The 21,916-nt window shown below is 36.6% G+C and overlaps 5 protein-coding genes across 5 annotated transcripts; 3 read left to right on the forward strand and 2 right to left on the reverse strand.

Moving 5' to 3' along the window:
* Nucleotides 1–699: 699 nt before the first annotated feature.
* Nucleotides 700–1,747, reverse strand: LOC103857776 (PRA1 family protein B4). The gene has a single exon (XM_009135001.3). The coding sequence runs from the start codon at nt 1,625–1,627 to the stop codon at nt 959–961; it is 669 nt and encodes a 222-aa protein (XP_009133249.2). The 5' UTR covers nt 1,628–1,747; the 3' UTR covers nt 700–958.
* Nucleotides 1,748–2,468: 721 nt separating this feature from the next.
* Nucleotides 2,469–4,663, reverse strand: LOC103857777 (WEB family protein At2g38370). Its single transcript, XM_009135002.3, has 2 exons — nt 4,139–4,663; nt 2,469–3,899 (listed from the first exon to the last, which is right to left on the reverse strand). Exons 1-2 carry the CDS (start codon nt 4,328–4,330, stop codon nt 2,625–2,627), a joined length of 1,467 nt encoding a protein of 488 aa, XP_009133250.1. The 5' UTR covers nt 4,331–4,663; the 3' UTR covers nt 2,469–2,624.
* A 3,134-nt stretch (nt 4,664–7,797) lies between these two features.
* On the forward strand, nt 7,798–9,878 carry LOC103857778 (peroxidase 22). The gene is made up of 4 exons (XM_009135003.2): nt 7,798–8,118; nt 8,279–8,470; nt 8,585–8,753; nt 9,297–9,878. Exons 1-4 carry the CDS (start codon nt 7,891–7,893, stop codon nt 9,758–9,760), a joined length of 1,053 nt encoding a protein of 350 aa, XP_009133251.1. The 5' UTR covers nt 7,798–7,890; the 3' UTR covers nt 9,761–9,878.
* A 1,798-nt stretch (nt 9,879–11,676) lies between these two features.
* Nucleotides 11,677–13,937, forward strand: LOC103857780 (peroxidase 22). The gene is made up of 4 exons (XM_009135004.3): nt 11,677–11,999; nt 12,305–12,496; nt 12,587–12,752; nt 13,323–13,937. The coding sequence occupies exons 1-4, from the start codon at nt 11,772–11,774 to the stop codon at nt 13,781–13,783; spliced, it is 1,047 nt and encodes a 348-aa protein (XP_009133252.1). The 5' UTR covers nt 11,677–11,771; the 3' UTR covers nt 13,784–13,937.
* Nucleotides 13,938–18,541: 4,604 nt separating this feature from the next.
* LOC103857781 (alanine--glyoxylate aminotransferase 2 homolog 2, mitochondrial) lies at nt 18,542–21,197 on the forward strand. The gene is made up of 8 exons (XM_009135005.3): nt 18,542–18,846; nt 19,268–19,498; nt 19,591–19,761; nt 19,856–19,999; nt 20,094–20,270; nt 20,352–20,577; nt 20,663–20,776; nt 20,858–21,197. The coding sequence occupies exons 1-8, from the start codon at nt 18,610–18,612 to the stop codon at nt 20,986–20,988; spliced, it is 1,431 nt and encodes a 476-aa protein (XP_009133253.2). The 5' UTR covers nt 18,542–18,609; the 3' UTR covers nt 20,989–21,197.
* Nucleotides 21,198–21,916: the final 719 nt, after the last annotated feature.

Genomic DNA, 21,916 nt, shown 5'->3' on the forward strand with positions numbered 1-21,916 from the left:
AAACTCATTAACTTTTACAGCGGCCAAACTTTATGTGATGAAGTTGAAAATGCTGTTACAGGCAGTTAAATATTTGACATTGATTGGACTCTTTCCAATCCCAACATGCGCACTTTTGAAAACAATCTGTGATAAGTCATTGAATTGCATATCCCATAGCAGATATGGACATATGGTTAAAAGACAATCAACCTTCAAGAGTAGTAGTAAGCCAAGATCGTGGGTAAAGGAAGTGAATATTGAGCCCGGATTGAAGAAAACTCAGATGTTCAAGACTTGGCTGTTATATGAAACAAACCTAAGATTGAATCAAGTTTTTTTTTTGTGTGGTCTCATCTACTTGAACCCAAAAACGTTTAGCCCACCTAATAAGGCAAATACATACATGCGCGTGGCGATTTCACGCCAACGTGTGTTAGTCCACACAATATATGAACTGTTCTGCTGACCGGGAAGCATTTCACCGACTGTGAATTTTAAATCTCATTTTTTTTAAAATCCTATACTCTGATCAGGTCTTAGAAGTTTGTAATCAGTGAGCGAAATACAGCTTAAAGATCCTTCTTTTTATCATCTCCTGTAATGCGTTTTAAACGTAAACTTTGGATCGAACATTTGCGTACAGATGCATCAAAGTTTGAGTCTTTTCTACTTTTATACATGCGTAAGTGACACGATCCAATAAACAGATCGAACAAGAACACAAACTCTGATCCTTGGAGATGAAACAAATCACAATTAGAGCCAAAAGGTTGAAGAGAGGTAAAACATATTTATATAATGCCAACAAGAGAACAAAAACATTAATGCAGATCTCACAACTTTTCAGATTCATAAACCCTAAAGTATCGATTGAACAAACGAATCATAAGGAGAAGATCTTTCGAAAAAAGTAAAAACAAAACAAAAAAAAGATTATACCCAGACGGTGGTAGATCTGAGCCCATCACGATCCTCATCACCCGCGAGCGGCGATGACAGCAGGCGCGGCGGAAGACGCAGCGCCGCCGAGGAACGAGAGGAAACCAGTAGCAGCCGGCTCCTGCTCATCCAAGAAAAGATCCTCGGGAGCCCTAAACGCCCCATGAGCACAGATCAACGCCACACCAACCATCACAGCCGACACGAGCACAGATCCAACGTCCGTGAGGAAAACCACGAAGATGCTGAACAAGATCAAGCACCCGAGCGTCTCGCGATCGGAGAAGGTGCGGCCGAGGACGACAATGGGCTGATCGGAGGGGCGGAAGAGGTAGAGGAAGAGCCAGGAGGCGAGGAGGCAGAGGAGGAAGGCGAGGGAGAAGGGGTGCGTGACGAGGGAGAAGCCGACGATGGCCGTGGCGACGGCGAGGTAGTTGACCTTGAAGTAGGAGTAGTTCTTGCGGATGCGGAGGGCGGCGTCGGAGATGGACTCGGGCTTGGAAAGGGCGGAGCGGTCGGCGAGCTCGGACCAGGGGCGGCGCTGGGAGAGGCCGTTGGAGACGGTTTCGGAGATGCGGTTGATGAAAGCGCGGAAGGCGGGTGTTGCGATGGGGGGTTGGTGGGATTCGAGGGAGGAAGGGGCGGCGGCGGAGGGGACGGTTTGGGGGTTGGAGATTGGGAGGGTGGGAGGAGATGCGGAAGCCATTGTTGCTGTTGTTGTCAGAGTTTGGCAGATCTGAGAGATGAATGAGAGAACGTAAACGTGACAAGTAATTAAAGAGAGGGAAGGGAAGGAGAATTATATATATATGGAAGAGGAGATTGTTGACCTTCCTCTTTCCTTCCTAGCTACGGTTCACCGACAATATACGCGTGACTATTTTATTTTCTTGCTATTTTTCTTTCTTTTTTTCGTTTCACTTTTATTAATATTAATCCACTTTTTGAGAAAGTGTTATTTATGTATTTTGATTTTAAACTATTATTTATAAAATTAATTATTTATTTACAAATCCGAATTTTCCAGATTTAAGTATTTGCATTTTTAACAAAGAAGGTTTTAGAGATTTAGTGAAATTTATTATTAAATCAAATCTATTAGCAGAATTATATGATTGAATAACACTGATTCTGGTTTAGATTTAAAAATCTAAATCTATTAAAATACACAAACCAATAATCCATACGTCGACAAAAAAAAAATTACATGTATAAAAAGTAGTGATTGACAAAAAGGTTTCTAGTAAAAAGATCACAAATGAATCTGGCAGAAGAGCCAAAGCAAGATCCTGAACACTACAATGTTGAGGTGCAAGCAAGAAAGTGATTTGAAAGAATGGGACTCATGAGTACAGCCTCCTTTGGTCAAATTGAGAAAAAAAATTAGAAACCTATAATTATGTTCTAACTATGATTTTTAAGCTAGCTTGGCAAATGTTTAGTAAACATTGGTTTATAAATACACACATCCTGCCATCCTGGTTGGTTCTGTTTTCGCAGTTGTAGTCTTGATCAAACCAGCTTGGTTAGTTTACTAATCCATTCCATTAGTTGATGATGATTTGTTTAGTCTCGTAACACATTGTTCTACTTCTAAGTATCATCTTAGACTCTAAATCAGTCAGGATATAGAAGAGACTTGTTAATAGAACGTGTGTAACAAAACACAAGCAAGAAGTCAAAACACACAATGATCATTTCTATCACCTCAACTTCAACGCTATCTTCTTCTTGCCCTTGCTCTCTTTCTTTAACATCATAGCGATCTTAGCAAATCTCTTTCGAGTCAATGATCTTTTCCCATTCTCCTTCCCTTCACTCTTCTTGCTCCAAGTTTCATCATCATTGCTATTCTTTGCCAGCATCTGACCCAACGACATTTTCTTCCTCTCGCTAGCAACATTCATCGCATCTGAATCCTCTGCTACAAGTAGCTTCCTGCTGAGTATTTGCCCGATTGACATTGTTGGCTTCAAGACAGGTACTGAAGATGATGAACCAACAGCAACATCATCATACGTCAGATGCAGACCGTTTACATCCATCAGACGCGTCGTTCTTGGTGTTGTTGTTGTTGTTGTCTCTCTTCTGCTCTTGAACTTGGCTGTGTTGTTCACTGACGAAGATAATCTTCTCCTCTGTCCTTTCTCTAACTGCCGGTTTCGTAGCGTCTCTCCTCCTTCGAGTTTTGTAGCATTAGCAGTGTCAACTATCTCCACAGCTTCCTCCATTGCCTTCTTGCTGGTTTCAACTTCTTGCGCCGTTTCGTCTACTTTCTTCAGAACATTAGCTTCTTCAACTCTCGACATTGCATCGGCCTCGTCCGTCTTCTGGCTTCCTGTAACAGCCTTAATCTCGGCGACTGCAACCGCCTCAGCAGCTCGGGCTGCTTCCTTCATCTTTCTAGCGGCAACCAACTTCATCTTAGCCGTTTTGATCTTCTCTCTTGTGTCTTCAATCTCAGCCATTGCTTTCACCATCTCCTCCCGTGCGCTCTCTCCTGTTTTCTTGAGCTCTTGAGCTTCACGACTAACTCTTTGAACTTCATTCATCATTCCAAACGCATCTTCCTCGCCTGTTTCACTCTTCACCACCTTCAAAGACCTCTTCATAAGTCTCTCGCGGGTCTTCTTAAGTGCAGCCTTTTCTTCCTGCAGCTTCTTGTTCAAGACCTCAACAGACCCGCGTATACCCGCAAGATCAACCGTCCTCTTGCACAAATTCATCTTTGCCTTGCTTAGATCCTTCAGTACATCACCCGCTGGCTTCATACAACCGTCAACTTCTTCTCTCAACTCCTCCTCCTCCTCCTCCTCATTCTTCTTCTGCAGTAGCTTCGAGTTGAGCTCTTTAACCGTGGCTTTAGTCGCCTCAAGCTCCATAACCACCTCAAGCGTCTCGCTCTCTTTGGCGATTAGCTCGTTCTGTAGCTCAGCAGCCTGTGCCTTGAGTCTAATGATATCACCTTCCACATTTTCCTACCACCAAAATCAGAAAACTTTACCTTACATGAAAGGGAAATCAAGTATCATCATCATCATTATCATCATTGTGTTGTTTAAGACATGAACCAGACAACATCAAACATATAGTATTTGTTGGATATCATCTTTGTCGAGTTCAGACAAGAGCATTGCTTAGCAAGCCTAATCAATTAACAGCAGAAAAGCCCTAAAAGTCACAATCTTTCGGACAAAGCCTAAAGAAAGAGAGAAACCTGAAAGGCTCCTGGGGGTTTATAATTGTGAGAAGGTCTCCAGAAACCGAAACCGCCGAACCGGTTCGCAGCCTCTCTGACCGACTCGAACGGCGTCGAAGTGTCGATCTCGACTCGGCCAAACGACAGATCCGAGTCAGGGTTTAAGCTCCCAGGCTCAGTTACAGAGACCGGTTCTGGGGACTCGGCCATAGAAGAGAGCGGAAGAAGATAGATCTTTGGGAAGGAGAACAGAGAAGGCCAGAGAGTGAAGTGGGGAAGAAGAGACAGAGACTAGACAGAGAGAGGGGTTTGAAGTTTTAGTCGGTGAGAATGGAACCAAAACTATTGTTTTGAGGTAGATACTGTTGCGAATGTGACTAAGACGTGTCGGAACGACACGACACGCGACGGTCGTCTGAATTTGTCGTATACTGTAAGAGAGAGAGAGAGAGCGCGTTGAAAAGTCATGTGTATGTTTACGTTTGTGTTCAGTTTCGGTCTCTTTCGTTTTAGTATTGTATTCTTTTCTGAGCACTTGCATTCTCGTCTCTTCTTGCGTCTTGGTAAGTACCAGACGGATTGTCCGACTCTAGAATCTAGATGGAGTTCGGGATCAAGAAGACACGAGCCGCAAGATAGATGGTTTGTTCTCGTCTGGTCCAATAAGAGTAATTATCAAATTAAGATTGGTTTTATTTTGACAGGAGATGGTTGGGCCCAAAGGCCAACTATTTCTAACAATACCGATGATTAGTCCAATTAAAGCATGACCTCATTTTATTTGTCCAAGTAACAACACCTTTTTAGGCACGAATCGGAACTCAAAACCTATGAATTTACGTTGTCTTAACCCTTTACTATTAGTCTACTACTACTCGGTTAAGATTAGGTATTTTGTATAATGATAAGCTCTTGTGAACAGCTTTGAGATATTTTATATAGTTTAAGTGAACTGGAAGAACATATAAATGATTGCATAACTTTAAAGATTTGATTACCAAGATATATGACTTTTTGTTCCATATATTCATGTGAATATATAAATAACCTTATCCATTGGAATGAATAATTTTGATTATGAACACTATTTGTTGGAATGAACTAATCTTGATGTAAACGGATAACTTTAATATTGATTAGGATTTAGGACACACATAACATAATAACATATTGATGTCGTGTCTCGCTGATCAACATGCAAGACTCGTGAAAGCCTCCTAGAGCAACGAAAATGGTGGCACAAGTGTTCTAACCGGCAGAAACAGCTCTGAGGCGAAGCATGTGACGATGCTTTTAATTAGACAAGTATTTTAATTCTTTGATTTCTTGTCCTTCTCACCAGAATCTACTAAAAATGACATGCGTCCATATAAGAAAATGTGTTTGACGTTTGGCCATGCCAAATAGCCATTTTCTTACATATGTAATGCGTCACATGAACTATGTAGCCTCATTGTGATTGGGGATATATATCATTTTCATTGGCCGAAAACACAATGTTTTTAGTTGTCTGTCTTCCAATAATGAGAATGATCTATTCCTCTGAACTCATCTGGCACCAGACATGGGTTAAGTATCCCTAATCTCTGTTAACAATCATCCACACTTCTACTAAAAAGGGTCCAGAAAAATAAAGGGTCTATTCATATTCTTATATACACATACGTACACAGTAACCATTCACAAAGACCCTCATACATATTTTTTTGGGTCAAACCCTCATACATTTTCTTTAACCAAAAATCTTCGGTTTAGTTCTGGTTTATTTTTCTCTCACCTAAAAGATTATATTTAGTCATCAATAACGTGATCTATGTAATGTTCTCGCCAATTATTTGTCCAACTTCTTGTTTGATTTTTCTTCCTTTTGTCCAAACACTTTAAACTAATATTTTCATTTTGTTTCTGTCTCATTTGTCTTCGATTTCAACTTGATTTGAGGATGACTAATGCAGTCTAGCTAATGTTTTATATTACCCTTTACTTGCACCCCTATTTTGCGAAGTACTAGTTTTCCATTTACTCGCAATAACAAATTTAAGAGCAATTCTCTGAAAATATACATTTTAAGTGTTTGTTTCAAATATAGCAGTACTTGCTTAAATTTCTCATAATAGGACATAATTCATGTAACGGTTCAAAATATCATTTAATGGGGAATCCTTAATTTTAGAAAACAAGAACCCAAACGTATTATTTAAATTTTCTTGGAATTCATTTAACGTAAGCAAATAATTTGTGCTATTATCAATGTAAGATTTGGTGTATTATATTTGAAAAGAAACTATCTTGTTAGATATTTGATATTTCTCTAAATTATTTAATCCTTTGTCCGCTTTGAACTCACGAGAAGAAAAGACAAGGAGCGAAAGTATTAGATTAGGTTAACCATAAGAATGGAGTCGTATGGAACTGAGACATGTATTAGGTAACTATGTTATCTCAAATTAAATTATCTTGTGCAGGTTGTGAAAGTCGCTTCTGATGCTATCTTTTTCGCGGGAAAGTGAAGGGAAAATCAATACAAAACGTTATTCACATGTGATTTGTATTATATCGTTAAATATTAGGAAAAATAGTATTTGCTGATTAGGAAACTATCCTACTTAAGAAGATTCTACGAGGAAAATAGTAGAGGCCATTAGAAAATGATCACATAATATTATATGATTAACAAACCTTAACACAAAATATGGATATAGTACATAAAATTGATCGAATATACGTTTTTAAAGTTGATTTCTTTAGAAAAGTACATAAATATTATTTTTTAGAGATAAAAGATCAACAAGAACATGTTACTTATAAAAAGATGTTTGTCACTTGATATATTGATACAATGATTCCTAGATACGTATACAATTATAAATTATGTATTAAAAATATACTCCCTCCGTTTCAAAATAAATGATGTTTTAGGAAGTTTTTGATGTTTCAAAATAGATGATGTTTTCATATATCAATGCACTTTTTCACTTTATCAAAAACTGTGTAGCCAATGATATTTTGTAGTCTGTTTTGTGATTGGTTGAATAATTTTTAATTTATATTTTAATGATATTTTTAATAGAAAAAAACAAGTTTTTTAATAGTTGTGTATAATCCTAAAACTTCATCTATTTTGAAATATTTAACAGTTCTACATCAATCAAAATTTGAAAATCTTAATCATTTTTAAATTTGATTTTAGTATAATTTTCGCACTATATGTACAGTTGACATTTATAGTCGTTTTTAAATTATTTATCAAACACAATAATGTGAAATCAGTTCTCATGAGGAATCATGCATGCCTTGAAATAGATGTACAACTAAAACTAAAAGTATAGGCATAACTGAGAACTCTCTCTTCTCTTTATAGAACGATCGTCGATTTATAATAAGTAAAAAGTCCAAATTCACAATTATTGGAGTTAGTTAAAACAAAATTATTCTAAAATATCTAATTATATATATGAAATATGATCAGTTTTACGGCCGATTAATCACAGCGAAAAATGCAACCAAAAAATTAATGAACTATATACATCATGTTCAAAGAACCTGAGCACCCTCAAAAGAACCAGTGGATTTTATTTTAAAACTAATTATTATTTCTCCTTCAACCACTCTAGTAAATAGATGATTTATGACTTTAAAACAATACCTACTAGTGTAATATTATAGAAGAAAACACCCAAGCTTCTCTATATAATGCCCCTTTTGCTTAAGCTAATTCATCATCATCCACACTCACCACTCAAAATCAGCTTTTGTCTCACTCCTAGAAAATGAAGTTTTCTCCTTCATTTTCTTGCAGTGCTATGGGAGCTTTAATATTGGGTTGCCTTCTGCTTCGAGCATCCATCTCTAATGCTCAATTGAGGCCGGATTTCTATTTCGGAACATGCCCGCATGTTTTCGATATCATTGGGAATGTCATCGTCGATGAATTGGCCTCCGACCCTCGTATTGCCGCTAGCATCCTGCGCCTACACTTCCATGACTGCTTTGTTAATGTAAGGACTCACTCAACTTATATTTCCATATACACAAAAAAACTTACGTGTTCATGGACAAAGTACTTTACATACCATTTAAATGTCGAATAAAGGGTAAAAGAACTTGTTACATTAATATATACACACAATGGTCATGTATTGTACTATGGTTTTGTAGGGCTGTGATGCATCAATCCTCCTGGACAATTCCACATCATTCAGGACTGAGAAAGATGCTGCTCCAAACGCAAATTCAGCTAGAGGATTTAATGTCATAGATAGAATGAAAGCCAAGCTTGAGACAGCTTGCCCCAAAACAGTGTCTTGTGCAGATGTTCTCACTATCGCTTCTCAAATATCAGTCCTTTTGGTATATATATGTACATACCTACTTATATATTATATATATGTACATACCTACTTATATGTATGAATTAATCGAAAAATGGTATGAATGTTGACGTTAGTCGTCCATGTTATATAGTCAGGAGGTCCATGGTGGCCGCTTCCGTTGGGGAGGAGAGACAGCTTACAAGCTTTCTTCGATCTGGCTAATACAGCTCTTCCTTCTCCATTTTTCACTCTTGCTGAACTTAAAGCAAGTTTTGTTGCCGTTGGTCTAAACCTCTCCTCAGATCTAGTCGCTCTTTCTGGTAAAAATTTCATGCTGATAGTTAGATATATTCATTTAACATCTAAATATCTGGTAAATACAAAGTTAATTCACATTTTAATCTGATTTTATAATTATAATTAGTTTATTAGGGTTATCTATTATTTAATATTCCTTCTGTTTCTAAAATAAATAAATGAATAAATGGTTTTCCTGCAAATTTCCAACAAATTTTTATCAGGATAAAATAATTTCGACGAGACGCATTAGTTATGAATTGCTTATTTTTTTGTAGTGTATGCAGTTTATATTAATTTAATTTAACAATAAACGGTAAGCTTAAAAAAATTAATTATATTGATTGAACTAATATGGGAAAATAGTAATTAATTTTATAATCAAAATTTTATTATATTTTAGAAATATGTGCAAAACATCAAAAACATTCTTTTGTTTTAAAACAAAGGGAACATATATTTAACAAAGAAGAATTTGTAAAACGACAAAACATGACTCATGATCATCTTTGATTAAAACATAAAAAGGAAGATGTAACTCTACTTTTATTTTTGTCAAATATTAGGTGGTCACACATTTGGAAGAGCACAATGTCAATTTGTGACACCTCGTCTTTACAACTTCAACGGTACCAATAGCCCAGACCCGAGTATTAACCCAACTTACCTCGCCCAACTACGTGGACTGTGCCCTCAAAACGGAAACGGCACCGTTCTTGTCAACTTCGACCCCGTGACTCCCGATGGTTTCGATAATAAATACTACACTAATCTTCGTAACGGGAGAGGTCTGATTCAGAGTGATCAAGAACTGTTTTCGACTCCTCAAGCCGACACGATTCCACTAGTGGAGCAATACAGCAGCAACCAGACCGCGTTCTTTGATGCATTCGCAAAAGCAATGATTCGGATGGGAGATCTTAAACCTTTGACTGGGAATCAAGGTGAGATAAGACTGAATTGTAGTGTTGTGAACTCAAGGATCATGAGTGTGGAGAATGAAGATGATGGTGTTGTGAGTTCGATTTGATCATGTCGGAGACATATATATGTAAGAAAGCATAAAATGCATGGGGAATAATTTATGTATTTCGACTAAAATAAATATTCTCACGAGTTATGAGATAATTATGGGTCTTAATTCTAGATGACTTTGGGAACAAACAGTGCCGTGACTAAAAAGTTAAGAGGAATTATGCAATTTCTAAAAATTTGCCCTTTAAATTGAAATGAAAAATTCAATAAAGATGTAACCTAAAACCATTTTAAAATTATATTTCTTAGTACTATGAACTCTTTATAAATTTACACTTTTTTAATTATCGCTTTGTGTTATTAATCATATCCGAGAAAAAATATCTGATGGTCGCTCAATATTGAAATACGTTTCCTTATGAAATAAGAGCATTGCCTGGCTAGTTTGGCGACGATGAATCAAACATCCGCAAGAGAAGAACGGAATCGTATTGTCTACTCGGATTTATATTTATGGAAAAATGTAATTCGGATTTTCAAAGTTAATTAACATCTTGGAAAATAAGGTTTTAACAAAAGCTTGTTTGTCATGAAACTACAAACCTAATTCTGATTAAGAAAAAACACCAAAAAGCTAATGATAGAAGTCTCAAACATAATCAAACTAAAACAAAGAAATCACAAAACAAGAGTTTTACTTTTGTAAACAAACAAAAGCACAAACGAAAAAAAAAAAATTACTCAAACGCCCAATTTAAAATAATTGTAAGCATGTTGACCCGAAACCAAGAAGATGTAAGCAGATTTGGTTGGATGTTGGTAACTTGGTACATTATCAACTTCCCCTTTTCCTTTCATATCTTTCGTAGTTCCTAGTGACAAAAAAAAATCTTTCGTAGTTCCAATGTATTATATTCGTTCTTTTTTCATGAAACGTGATATTTAGATGTCACACATATACATATCCAAAATGTCTACTCTTTATAATTCATTATGTTTATAAAAATTTGCAATAACAACTAAACATTCAGAACTACATAGAGATGATTATGAAAACATCTACTATAATTGCATAGAACTAATAAAATATGCAATCTTCATATTAAGATAATGTATCAGTCAAAATAATATAGCATACGAGTTCGTATTATTGTTATTGTTCATCAAATTCAAATCTCACACAATACATGTTTCTAAAAAAATATGCAGTAGCATGTTAGTTTGGTACACGCTAGTGTCGTTATATAAATATTTTCGTACAATCAGACTTAAACCCAATAGCAAAAAACACGATATGTTTAGTTGTTTGTCGTCCAATAACTAGATGGACCTATCCTAGTTAAGAGGTCCGAAGATGAAAATAGTATATGCTAATTAGGAAGTTATCACACAGTATATTTTGATATAAAAAAAAACAGTATTATATGATTAGCAAACCTTAAATGGACAGTTTCTTAGGGAGTCAGATATCAAGAAAAAGCACGTTACTAATAAAAATGTTTAACACGTGATGATAGACAACTACAACGATTTCTTATACAGTTATAAACATAATTTCAAATTTGAAAAAAAAAATATAATTTCAAATATAATTTCAGTATCATACAATATAATTTTCGTACTATGTACAGTTGACATTTTTGGCGTTTATTAATCATTTATCATACCCAATAATGTGATTTCAGTTCTCATAAGGAATCATTTATGCCTTGAAATAGATATACAACTAAAAATATATGTGGAATTGAGAACTATCTTTTCATAGAATAATGCGTTTATTTGTAGTAAGTAAAAAGTCCACATCTACAATATAAATGTGCATATGGACTTAATAGAACCAGTGAATTTTATTCTTATAACTAATTATTATTTCTCCTTCAACCACGTTAGTAAATAGATTATAGATACCTAGCTAATAGTCTAATACTGTAGAAGAAAACACTCAAGCTTCTATATATAATGCTCCTCTAGGCTTAAGCTAATTCCCCATCATCCACACTCACCACTCTTTTTTTTTCTTTGATCAGCCACACTCTCAAAACCAGCTTTTGTTTCACTCCTGGAAAATGGTGGTTTCTCCTTCATTTTCTTGCAGTGTTGTGGGAGCCCTAATCCTGGGTTGCCTTCTGCTTCAAGCATCAAACTCTAATGCTCAGTTAAGGCCTGATTTTTATTCCAGAACATGCCCGGGTGTTTTTGACATCATTGGGAATATCATCGTCCGTGAAATGGGCTCTGATCCTCGTATTACCGCTAGCCTCCTTCGCCTTCACTTCCATGACTGTTTCGTTAATGTAAGAACTTACTCAACTTATCTCTTCACATACCCAAAGAAAAATCCACTACGTGTTCATGGATAAAAGTACGTTTACAGAAAGAACAAAGACTAAAAGAATTTGTTAGATTAAATAATATACACAATCGCATGCCAGATCTGAGATTATAAACATTTTTAGATTAATCTTAAAATTGACAATTTACGGATTATGCGACATATGTATATTGTCTTTTAAAAATTTGGGATACGATGAATGTTTTATCAGGCTTTTCCCAAAATCCTGTTGACAATATGGTCATGTAATGTAATATGGTTTTGTAGGGCTGTGATGCCTCGATACTGCTGGACAATTCCACATCGTTCAGGACTGAGAAAGATGCTCTGCCAAACGCAAATTCGGCTAGAGGATTTAACGTCATAGATAGAATGAAAACCCAGATTGAGAGAGCTTGCCCAAGAACAGTGTCTTGTGCAGATATCCTCACTATCGCTTCTCAAGTATCAGTCCTTTTGGTATATTACATACTTACATCATGGCTTATAATATGTATGAATTAATCGAGAGTGGTATGAATGTTGACGTTAGCGTTTTATGTTATGTAGTCAGGAGGCCCAAGTTGGTCGGTTCCGTTGGGGAGGAGAGACGGCTTACAAGCTTTCTTCGTTGGGGCTAATACACTTCCTTCTCCATTTTTCACTCTTGATGAACTTAAAGCAAGTTTTGCTCTCGTTGGTCTAAACCGCACCTCAGATCTAGTCGCTCTTTCTGGTGAAATTTCATGTTTATTACAATATATGATCATCCTTTTATCTAGATACACTTTATCTTTGTATGTTGATAGTTAGCTGGATTCACTTATCAACTTAAGTATCTAGCAAAATGCAAAGTTAATTCGCATTTTAATCTAATTTTATAATCGTAAAATAGATATATATATGTTATTTATACTTTTCTGTTTTTCAAAGATAAAAATAAAATATATATACAATTATTATTAATAATGGTGAATTGTAAACTTTTAAAAACTAGTTGTACTTATTAAAATACTATTCGTTTAAAATTATAGAAAATAGCTTATTCAAAAAATAATGCAGTTATAATAAAATTTTAATATATCTTTTGTAATGTCACACAAAAAAAATACATCTTTTAAAAACAGAGTGAGTATATATTTATTGAATAAAAGTAGAATTAATTTTGAATTATAAGATGAATTTGTAGAATGACAAAACATGCTAATCATCATATTTGTTTTTTTTCGTTCACTAATAATCATCATATTTGATTAAACATAAAGAAAAATGTATCTATATAAACCTTTTTTGTCAAAATTGTTAGGTGCCCACACATTTGGAAGAGCACAATGTCAACTTGTGACACCTCGTCTCTACAATTTCAACAATACCAATGGCCCAGACCCGAGTATTGACATAACTTACCTCGCCCAACTGCGTGCATTGTGCCCTGAAAACCGAGACGGAACCGTTCTGGCCAACTTCGACCCCGTCACTCCAAATACTTTCGATAATCAATACTACACCAATCTTCGTAACGGGAGAGGTCTGATTCAAAGTGATCAAGAACTATTTTCGACTCCTCAAGCCGACACGATTCCACTAGTGGAGCAATACAGCAGCAACAGGTCCGTGTTCTTTAAAGCATTCGTTGAAGCAATGATTCGGATGGGAGATCTTCAACCTTTGACAGGAAACCAAGGCCAGATAAGACTGAATTGTAGGGTCGTGAACCCAAGGAGGAGTGTGGAGAATGACGATGATGGTGTTGTGAGTTCGATTTGATCATGTCGGAGATATGGATATGTAAGAAAGCATAAAATGCATGGGTAATGATATATGTATTGCGACTAAATAAATGTTCTCACGAATTATGTATGAGATAATTATGAAATTCGAATTTAGGATTACTGAATGTATCCTATAATTCTCAAGTCCACTTTTCTCTTCTTAACACTACCGACATCGAGTGTAGAGGACCACTCCTCATTTTTAGTGTTTTAAATTTTTTGTTTGTTTTTAGCTATACTATCTATGTTCTCTATCGTACTGTGATATAGCCGGTTTGGTTTTATTGTATCTGCCGTGAACGTTTTCTCCTTCAATGAAAAGTAAAGGATCTATCGTACTGTGATATAGCCGGTTCTGATTCCTAAAATGTTTATGATTTTCGTAATGCAATGACTCGTCTTGTTTATTCATAAGATATATCAGTTTCAAGTTTGTAGCATAGTAAATTTTGATTTAATTTAACATTATAACAAAGTTTATAACACACGGAGAAAAAGAAGATGTGTTGGGTTGCATGGACAACTATGGCATTGCCAAAGTATGCGGGAGGTCTCGGTTTTAGAGACATCGAATCTTTCAATGACGCTTTGTTAGCAAAAATTGGCTGGAGAATCATCAAGGATCCTCAGTCTTTGCTTGCTCGAGTACTGCTCGGGAAATACGCCAAGGACTCTTCATTCATGGATTGTGCTATCCCTGCTTCAGCCTCTCACGGCTGGAGAAGTATCTTAGCCGGAAGGGAGATTCTCAAGAAGGGACTTGGTTGGGCAGTAGGCAATGGTGAATCGATCGGACTCTGGAGCGATCCCTGGCTCTCTTTCAACACCCCTTGTCGACCAATTGGACCTGCTACAGCAGAGAACCACTCAATGAAAGTGAGTGAGCTGTTATGCCCACTTAGTAACCAGTGGGATGTGGAGAGAATCCGAGCTATCTTACCTCAGTATGAGGACGCTATTTTGGGAATAAAAACAAGTGCAACGCCTTCCCTTGATACTCTCCTTTGGCTACCAGAACGGTCAGGCATATACTCAACTAAAACAGGTTATGGCATTGGCATGATCGATGATAAGGAACCTGAAAACAGGGTCAACCCAATAAACTGGCTTGAACATGTCTGGAAGGTTAAAACTGCACCAAAGCTCAAGGACTTCCTATGGAGGGTTCTTAAAAAGGCCATACCTGTTAGCTCGAACCTTGAAAGCAGAGGAGTAGCGAGCTTTGCCTGTAAGAAGTGTGGGGCTTACGAGGACGACATCCATGTTTTCCTCCACTGTCCAATTGCAGAAGAAGTCTGGAGCCTTATCCCGGTCGCGCTGAGGCCATCTCCCATCATGGGGTCGCCAGAAGATATTGTTAAGAACGGTGCTAAGTACACTCCTCTGCCTCCGGTTGGATTAACTTCCCCGATATGGCCTTGGGTTATGTGGAATTTGTGGAAAGCTAGAAACAAACTGATCTTTGAGAACAGAAGCTTCACAGCTCAAGAAATTGCTCTAAAAAGTGTGCAGGATGCAAAGGAATGGAACAACGCGCAGGTTGAGAGCATGGGACCAAAGCTGACTGGCCAATCACAACTACGACCCCAACCTCAAGCTCTCCGATCTCCTCCGACTTTCTCTCCTGATATACTAGTATGCAGCGTGGACGCAGCTTGGGATGCCAACACTGGACGATGCGGGATAGGGGGAGTTTTCTCGGGAAGTATGGAGAGACCTGGACACAATTTATCTGAAGCGCATAGCTATGTATCATCAGCTCTAATGGCCGAAGCCATTGCTGTTCGTTTGGCGGTTTCAACTGCCGTGTACTCAAACGTCCGATCCCTAGCGGTTCTATCGGATTCTCTATCTCTTATCAATCTTTTGAAGAAGGGAGGAAACCAACCTGAACTGTTCGGTATCATGTTTGATATCTATCACTACTTATCACTCTTTGATTCCATATCTTTCCATTTCATTTCTAGGAACTTTAATGCTGAGGCTGATTCTGTGGCAAAATTAGCCCTTGCTATGTCTGTAACAAACTCCATTATGGGGGAGTAAAACCTTTTTCATTATGGAATGAAATGCTAGTTTGATCAAAAAAAAAAAAAAAAACACACCGCCAAACAAAAACATGAAGAGTTTTGAGTAGTAATTATATATCATAGCCGATGTACAGTTTAAATGGTTATCACTCAAATGATGGATGAACAAAACAGTTCAACAAAAATGATACCATCATCTAATTTTGCATTGTCTTTGTTTTTCTTTTTACTATTCTGCCTTTTTGTACAGCTCAACGTTACCAGTAAAAACGTTTATCGCTTTGTGTTATCATTCATACCCATAATTAAATACAGTATCTAATTCGCATATTGCTTTATTGAATTATGTTTCCTTATTAAACGAGAGCATTGCCTAGCTATTTTTGGCGACGATGAAGCAAACATGTAGCTATTGTCTTACATGGTCACGTTATTTGAGAGTTTAGATATAGGGAAAATATGTAACTCGAAAATGTATTCATTTTTATGATTAATATTAATTTAAGAACACTACAAACTTAATAATATTCAAACATAATCAAACTAAAATAAAGAAATCGCAAAATACTAAAGTTTAATTCTGGTAAACAAACAAATGCCTAAAACGAAAAAAAAATACACTCAAAAGCCTAATATAAAATAGGTGTAAGCAGTTTGACCTAAAGAAGAAGAAGATGTAAGCAGATTTGGTTGGAGGAATTGGTACATTATCAACTCCCCCTTTTCCTCTCATGTCCTTCATATTTCCAATGTAATATATTCCCTCTTTTTCATGAAATTTGATATTTTAGATATCAGACATTTATATCCAAACTGTCTAACCTATCAATACAATCCATTATTGATGTACACATATTATGCAATAACAACTAAACATTCAAAACTATTTAGAAACAATTTTGTAAATATATATTATAACTGAATAAAATTAATAAACATAAAATCTTCACATGAAGAAAATTTATCAGCCAAAAAAATATGCCATACTAGTGTGTACTAATGTTATTGTTGTGTCATTATTCATTCAAAGACCACATAATACATGCGGCATGCCACAGACAAAAAATAACAAAAAAAAAAAATTGACCGTTCAATTTTAACCCGGGGAAAAACAAATTGTTGACAAACAAAACAAAAGTCTATACTAATCTCAATCTTTATCTAACGCTACGGGGTTAATATAAAAATAAAGGGATAAGACGAACAGCATCATGCTCATCGGTCTAAGTGTGTTAGCTTACACGGCAAACAGAAAACAATTTAGAATTTAATATCACGCCGTAGTAATCTTTATTAAACGCATTTGTTTATCCAGCGGAAACAAAGCAATTAGACGCAACTGTTACAATACTAAGCAACACATAATCCAACCCCACTAATTGAGTTCATTAGGACTAACAAATAAATAAACCAGCAGTTCCACTAGCTTACGAAGAGCACGTGCCCCATACACATATGGTCCCCTCCATGCATTTGTATTTTATACAACTTTTTTTTTTTGTAACTTAGGCTATATTTTATACAACTTTATGCTAAGGTTAGACAATTATGTGTCCTATCTTTGGGAATATAGAACCATTTCAATTTTGTAGCTATCATGAAAAAAAGAACAAATTATATATTATTGTTTTGGACCGTAGATGTTCAGTCTCATGATTGACACATCCCATTTCACCTAACGCATTACTCTTTTTTGTACTATACCAAATACACTCGAACAACATGTTTTATCGCTTTCTCTTAACCATACACATGCAACTTGATCTAGGTCTGTTTATTTACGAAACAACTTGCGTATTAAACATTTACTATTGCCTCTTGAGAGGAAAATGAGTTGGGATGTGGGTTCGCTATTCTGAACGTTTTATTTTTAGATATGTAAACCAAAAATGCATTAAAATTTTAGATTCGCTTTTCTATAAATTTTTTAAAATGGTTGAATGTGGTAAAATAACTGATAATTAGTACATGCTATGTATTTTTGTTGTAAAATACCGAAGCAAAGTGTATTTAAGTAGTCAAAACTGATTATAGAAGTAAATCTTTAACTAAACAAAAATGTTGGTAAAAAACAGAAAAAATCTGTTAAATATCAGCGAAAATGATTTTTCCCCCTCCTGGAGTTGGAGGATTTACATGCAATGTTTACTTCTAATTCTAGACTCGAATGTCTTTTGACTTTTATGTCAGTCAATACATTCATTGAATAGTAATAAATCTCATTTGAAGAGTCTTTTGTTTTCTGTCAGTGTTTACAGAAATTAATTCGTGCACACTAAGGAAAAAATCTTAGAAAATCGAAAATATTATGTTAAAAAAAATCGAAAATATCTGAATTGGTTGAGTTTTCCAAAATTTAGAAAATATATGTACTATTTTCTGAGAATTTACCATTAAATTGTTAGGGAGTTCAAAGTTTAGTTTTCATCACTTAAAATTTTGATTTATACATAACTTCAGAATTTTTTTAAAAATTCGATTATTTTGTTAATTTTATTTGTAAAAAATGAAAATTGTTTAACTCTAATAAAAATAAAAGGTTAGTTTTTGTTTCAACTCAATCATGAAAACATGAGAGAATCCCGTAATTAAATAAAACGTTACAGGGACCAGCCTGTCAAATCAAGTTCCGTAACTACATACACCTGCGACACGTCAGCATTGATCCAATGGCGTCAAGCCTCGTCATCAAATAATCTCTCTATATAACAACTATCATCATCTCTCTCTTCTCATCATCATTGTAACCATCGAAGCAGTCTCTGCCGCAAAACAGAGAGAGATAATCAAAATGATGCAGAGATTCACGGCGAAAAGATCGCTCCAGAACGTTTCCGCTTCCCTCTTGCGGCGATGCATCTCATCGACGTCTCAGACGGCTTCCGTCAAGGACACCGACGAGTTTCTGGCGAGGCTTCCGCCGTTCGATTACACTCCGCCGCCGTATTCTGGCCCCTCCGCCGATGAAGTCCTCAACAAAAGGAAGGAGTTCCTCAGCCCTTCCATGCCTCTCCTCTTCAGAAAGCCGGTAACGTTTTTCTCGATTTATTTCGTTTTTTTTTGATCGATTGTTTTATGAATCTCCTGATTTTTTTTTGTGATCATCATCGGAATATTCTGTGGTCATGATGGAATCTATTAAATATAATTATAAATTAATATTGAATCTCTTTTTTTGTTTTTATTTGTTCTCAATGTCACGTGGCCATGTCCGGTCTTATCCATAACACTGGCCATGTCCCGTCTTATGTGAAACACTGGCCATGTCCGGTCTCATGATGGCCCTGAATTGTAAAAAAGAATTATTAAAATAAATTCAAAAATGTTTATACCCAAAATTTCATGATGGCCCTGCATGTGGAGGATTTGAAAATCGAATTAACTTGAATTTATTTTTTATTCAAAAAAAAATGATTTTAAATTTATTTCTAACTTGTGAGTTGTTGCAGCTGAACATTGTGGATGGGAAGATGCAGTATCTATTCGATGAGAGTGGAAGGAGATACTTGGACGCCTTTGCAGGAATCGCAGTTGTGAACTGTGGACATTGTCACCCTGATGTGGTTGAGCCTGTTATCAATCAGATCAAGCGGCTCCAGCATCCTACCGTTATGTACCTTAACCATGCCATTGCTGACTTCTCTGAAGCTCTCGTTTCCAAACTCCCTGGTGATCTCAAGGTACTAAAGGGACCATTCGTGTTCTGTTTTTTTTTTGTTTGTTCTGTGTTCCAAATTTGATTGCTTTATGGGGTTTGGTTTTATTGGAATAGGTGGTGTTCTTCACCAACTCAGGGACAGAGGCTAATGAATTGGCACTCATGATGGCTAAGTTGTATACTGGATGTCAAGACATTGTTTCGATTCGAAATGGGTATCACGGGAACGCCGCTGGAACAATGGGAGCTACTGGTCATAGCTTGTGGAAGTTCAACGTTGTTCAGGTACTATAGACACTTTCTTCTGAATTTTTTTCTTGAACTATGATGAGATATCTGTGTTCTGATATTTGTTTTTTTGTTCTCTTGCTGCTGGCAGACTGGAACTCACCACGCTTTAAACCCGGATCCGTACAGAGGTGTGTTTGGTTCTGATGGAGAGAAGTATGCAAGAGATGTGCAAGATCTCATCCAATATGGCACGACCGGACACATTGCTGGTTTCATCTGTGAAGCCATTCAGGTAACCAGATTCTTACTAGTGTTGAAATTTCGTTTACAAATCATAGAGTGAAATGATAATCGTTGAGAAATAATATCACTGCGAATGTGAATAGGGAGTTGGAGGGATTGTGGAACTAGCTCCGGGCTATATGTCAGCAGCTTATGATATTGTTAAGAAGGCTGGAGGATTGTTCATTGCGGATGAAGTTCAGTCTGGATTCGCTCGCACTGGCAACTTCTGGGGGTTTGAGGCTCACAATGTCGTCCCTGACATAGTAACCATGGCAAAGGTTAGAGTTGACTCTGCCTCTACAGTCCTGAAAGAAGCAACAGAAATTGATTTGTCTTATCTTTTGATGATGTGTAAACAGGGAATTGGGAATGGGTTTCCTTTGGGAGCGGTTGTGACAACTCCGGAGATAGCAGGAGTATTGACACGCCGATGCTACTTCAACACATTTGGTGGGAATGCTGTGGCTACTACAGCTGGTCTCGCTGTTCTGAATGTGATTGAGAAAGAGAAGCTTCAGGAAAATGCATCAATGGTTGGATCTTACCTCAAAGGAAAACTCAATCAGCTGAAAGAGAAACATGAAAGTAAATCTGTCTCTCCCTCTCTCTATGTGTCCTCTTAAACTTTGTTCTTAAACTTGCTCAATGTGTCTATGCTTCTTTAATGTAGTTATCGGGGATGTAAGGGGGAGAGGACTGATGCTTGGAGTAGAGCTTGTAAGTGACCGCAAGCTCAAGACTCCTGCAACGGCCGAGACTCTGCACATCATGGATCAAATGAAAGGTTTGTTGGTTTTGCGTTTTCTCTACTCGTCTCAGCTGTTGAAACTAAACTAACATGTCTTTGTAATGAATGTTGTTACAGAGTTGGGTGTGTTGGTTGGGAAAGGAGGCTACTTTGGAAACGTGTTTAGAATCACACCACCTCTCTGCTTCACTAAGGAAGACGCGGACTATCTCGTGGACGCCATGGACTACTCAATCTCCAAGATGTGAAGAAAACAAAATGAAAAGGAAATGTCTCCTTGTGGGAGATTAATAAGTTGTGGTTAAGTTATGTTTGTTACTTTGCTTGGAACAACCAAAATGATTGATGAGCCAACATCTCGTTGCTTCTCAATCACTCTGTGTTTTTAATGTTAAACGTATGTTTTCTTCTATCTTCTGTGTCAAAATGTTTACATTTAGTACAAACATCAGAACTCCACATCTAGCATGATCATCAAGAGAACACTGGAAACATGGAACAAGTATGTTTTTCTCTGCAACTTGTGGTGCAAATAATCTCAATAGGTAATTTACCAACGAATCCAGTTATACGCTTAATGAAGACTTTCATGAACTTCCAAGGCTGTGTTGTCCCGAAGGAAGACCTTGATGTGTATGATAATCACGCTGACATGTCCAGTGATGATGTTAACCATACTGTTGTTAGCCTGTCATATTTTAGTTTGATTGGTTCTCTGCGACCAATACTTATAAATTGTCTTCTAAAGCTGGGGAGATTTGCCATGATACAGCTAACGGGACACTAAAAGCAGAAAATAAAATTCAGAAAAGCCCACTGGTAAGTAGTGTATCTTAAGTCCCATGACATATCTGGATCAAAGTGACAGAGACACATACACCAAATCTCCCTGTAAGAGTATTCTTGATGAAAAATACATAGATTCTTCACCGGTGAATAATCTGAACCTTTTAGAGAGTTTGATTAACTAACAGTCAGTTAAAGTGCAGACAACTTGTGCAAGCAGTGCATTAGAAGATGAAGAATTGATGATGGAATCAGTTAGTAGCAGCAATATCATGTTCCAGTCCAAGGACAGTCTCTCACTGAGTGTTCAATCTTTAACACTAGAAGTCGCTGAACCATCTTCAGAAGTGGCTAGACATGCTCTGATTAACGGAGACAATGATGGAAACA

Source organism: Brassica rapa, chromosome A03 (genome assembly GCF_000309985.2).
Source record: "Brassica rapa cultivar Chiifu-401-42 chromosome A03, CAAS_Brap_v3.01, whole genome shotgun sequence".
Classification (NCBI taxonomy): Eukaryota; Viridiplantae; Streptophyta; class Magnoliopsida; order Brassicales; family Brassicaceae; genus Brassica; species Brassica rapa.

Excerpts from the sequence above, each read along its gene's own strand:
- LOC103857778 (XM_009135003.2), top strand. The coding sequence starts at position 7,891 with ATGAAGTTTTCTCCTTCATTTTCTTGCAGTGCTATGGGAGCTTTAATA. Across the intron at positions 8,471-8,584 it reads CTCAAATATCAGTCCTTTTG|TCAGGAGGTCCATGGTGGCC; the intron begins GTATATATATGT and ends CATGTTATATAG. Across the intron at positions 8,754-9,296 it reads AGATCTAGTCGCTCTTTCTG|GTGGTCACACATTTGGAAGA; the intron begins GTAAAAATTTCA and ends GTCAAATATTAG.
- LOC103857780 (XM_009135004.3), top strand. The coding sequence starts at position 11,772 with ATGGTGGTTTCTCCTTCATTTTCTTGCAGTGTTGTGGGAGCCCTAATC. Across the intron at positions 12,497-12,586 it reads CTCAAGTATCAGTCCTTTTG|TCAGGAGGCCCAAGTTGGTC; the intron begins GTATATTACATA and ends TATGTTATGTAG. Across the intron at positions 12,753-13,322 it reads AGATCTAGTCGCTCTTTCTG|GTGCCCACACATTTGGAAGA; the intron begins GTGAAATTTCAT and ends CAAAATTGTTAG.
- LOC103857777 (XM_009135002.3), bottom strand. The coding sequence starts at position 4,330 with ATGGCCGAGTCCCCAGAACCGGTCTCTGTAACTGAGCCTGGGAGCTTA. Across the intron at positions 3,900-4,138 it reads AACCCCCAGGAGCCTTTCAG|GAAAATGTGGAAGGTGATAT; the intron begins GTTTCTCTCTTT and ends TTTTGGTGGTAG.
- LOC103857781 (XM_009135005.3), top strand. The coding sequence starts at position 18,610 with ATGATGCAGAGATTCACGGCGAAAAGATCGCTCCAGAACGTTTCCGCT. Across the intron at positions 19,499-19,590 it reads AACTCCCTGGTGATCTCAAG|GTGGTGTTCTTCACCAACTC; the intron begins GTACTAAAGGGA and ends TTATTGGAATAG. Across the intron at positions 20,578-20,662 it reads GCTGAAAGAGAAACATGAAA|TTATCGGGGATGTAAGGGGG; the intron begins GTAAATCTGTCT and ends TCTTTAATGTAG.
- LOC103857776 (XM_009135001.3), bottom strand. The coding sequence starts at position 1,627 with ATGGCTTCCGCATCTCCTCCCACCCTCCCAATCTCCAACCCCCAAACC.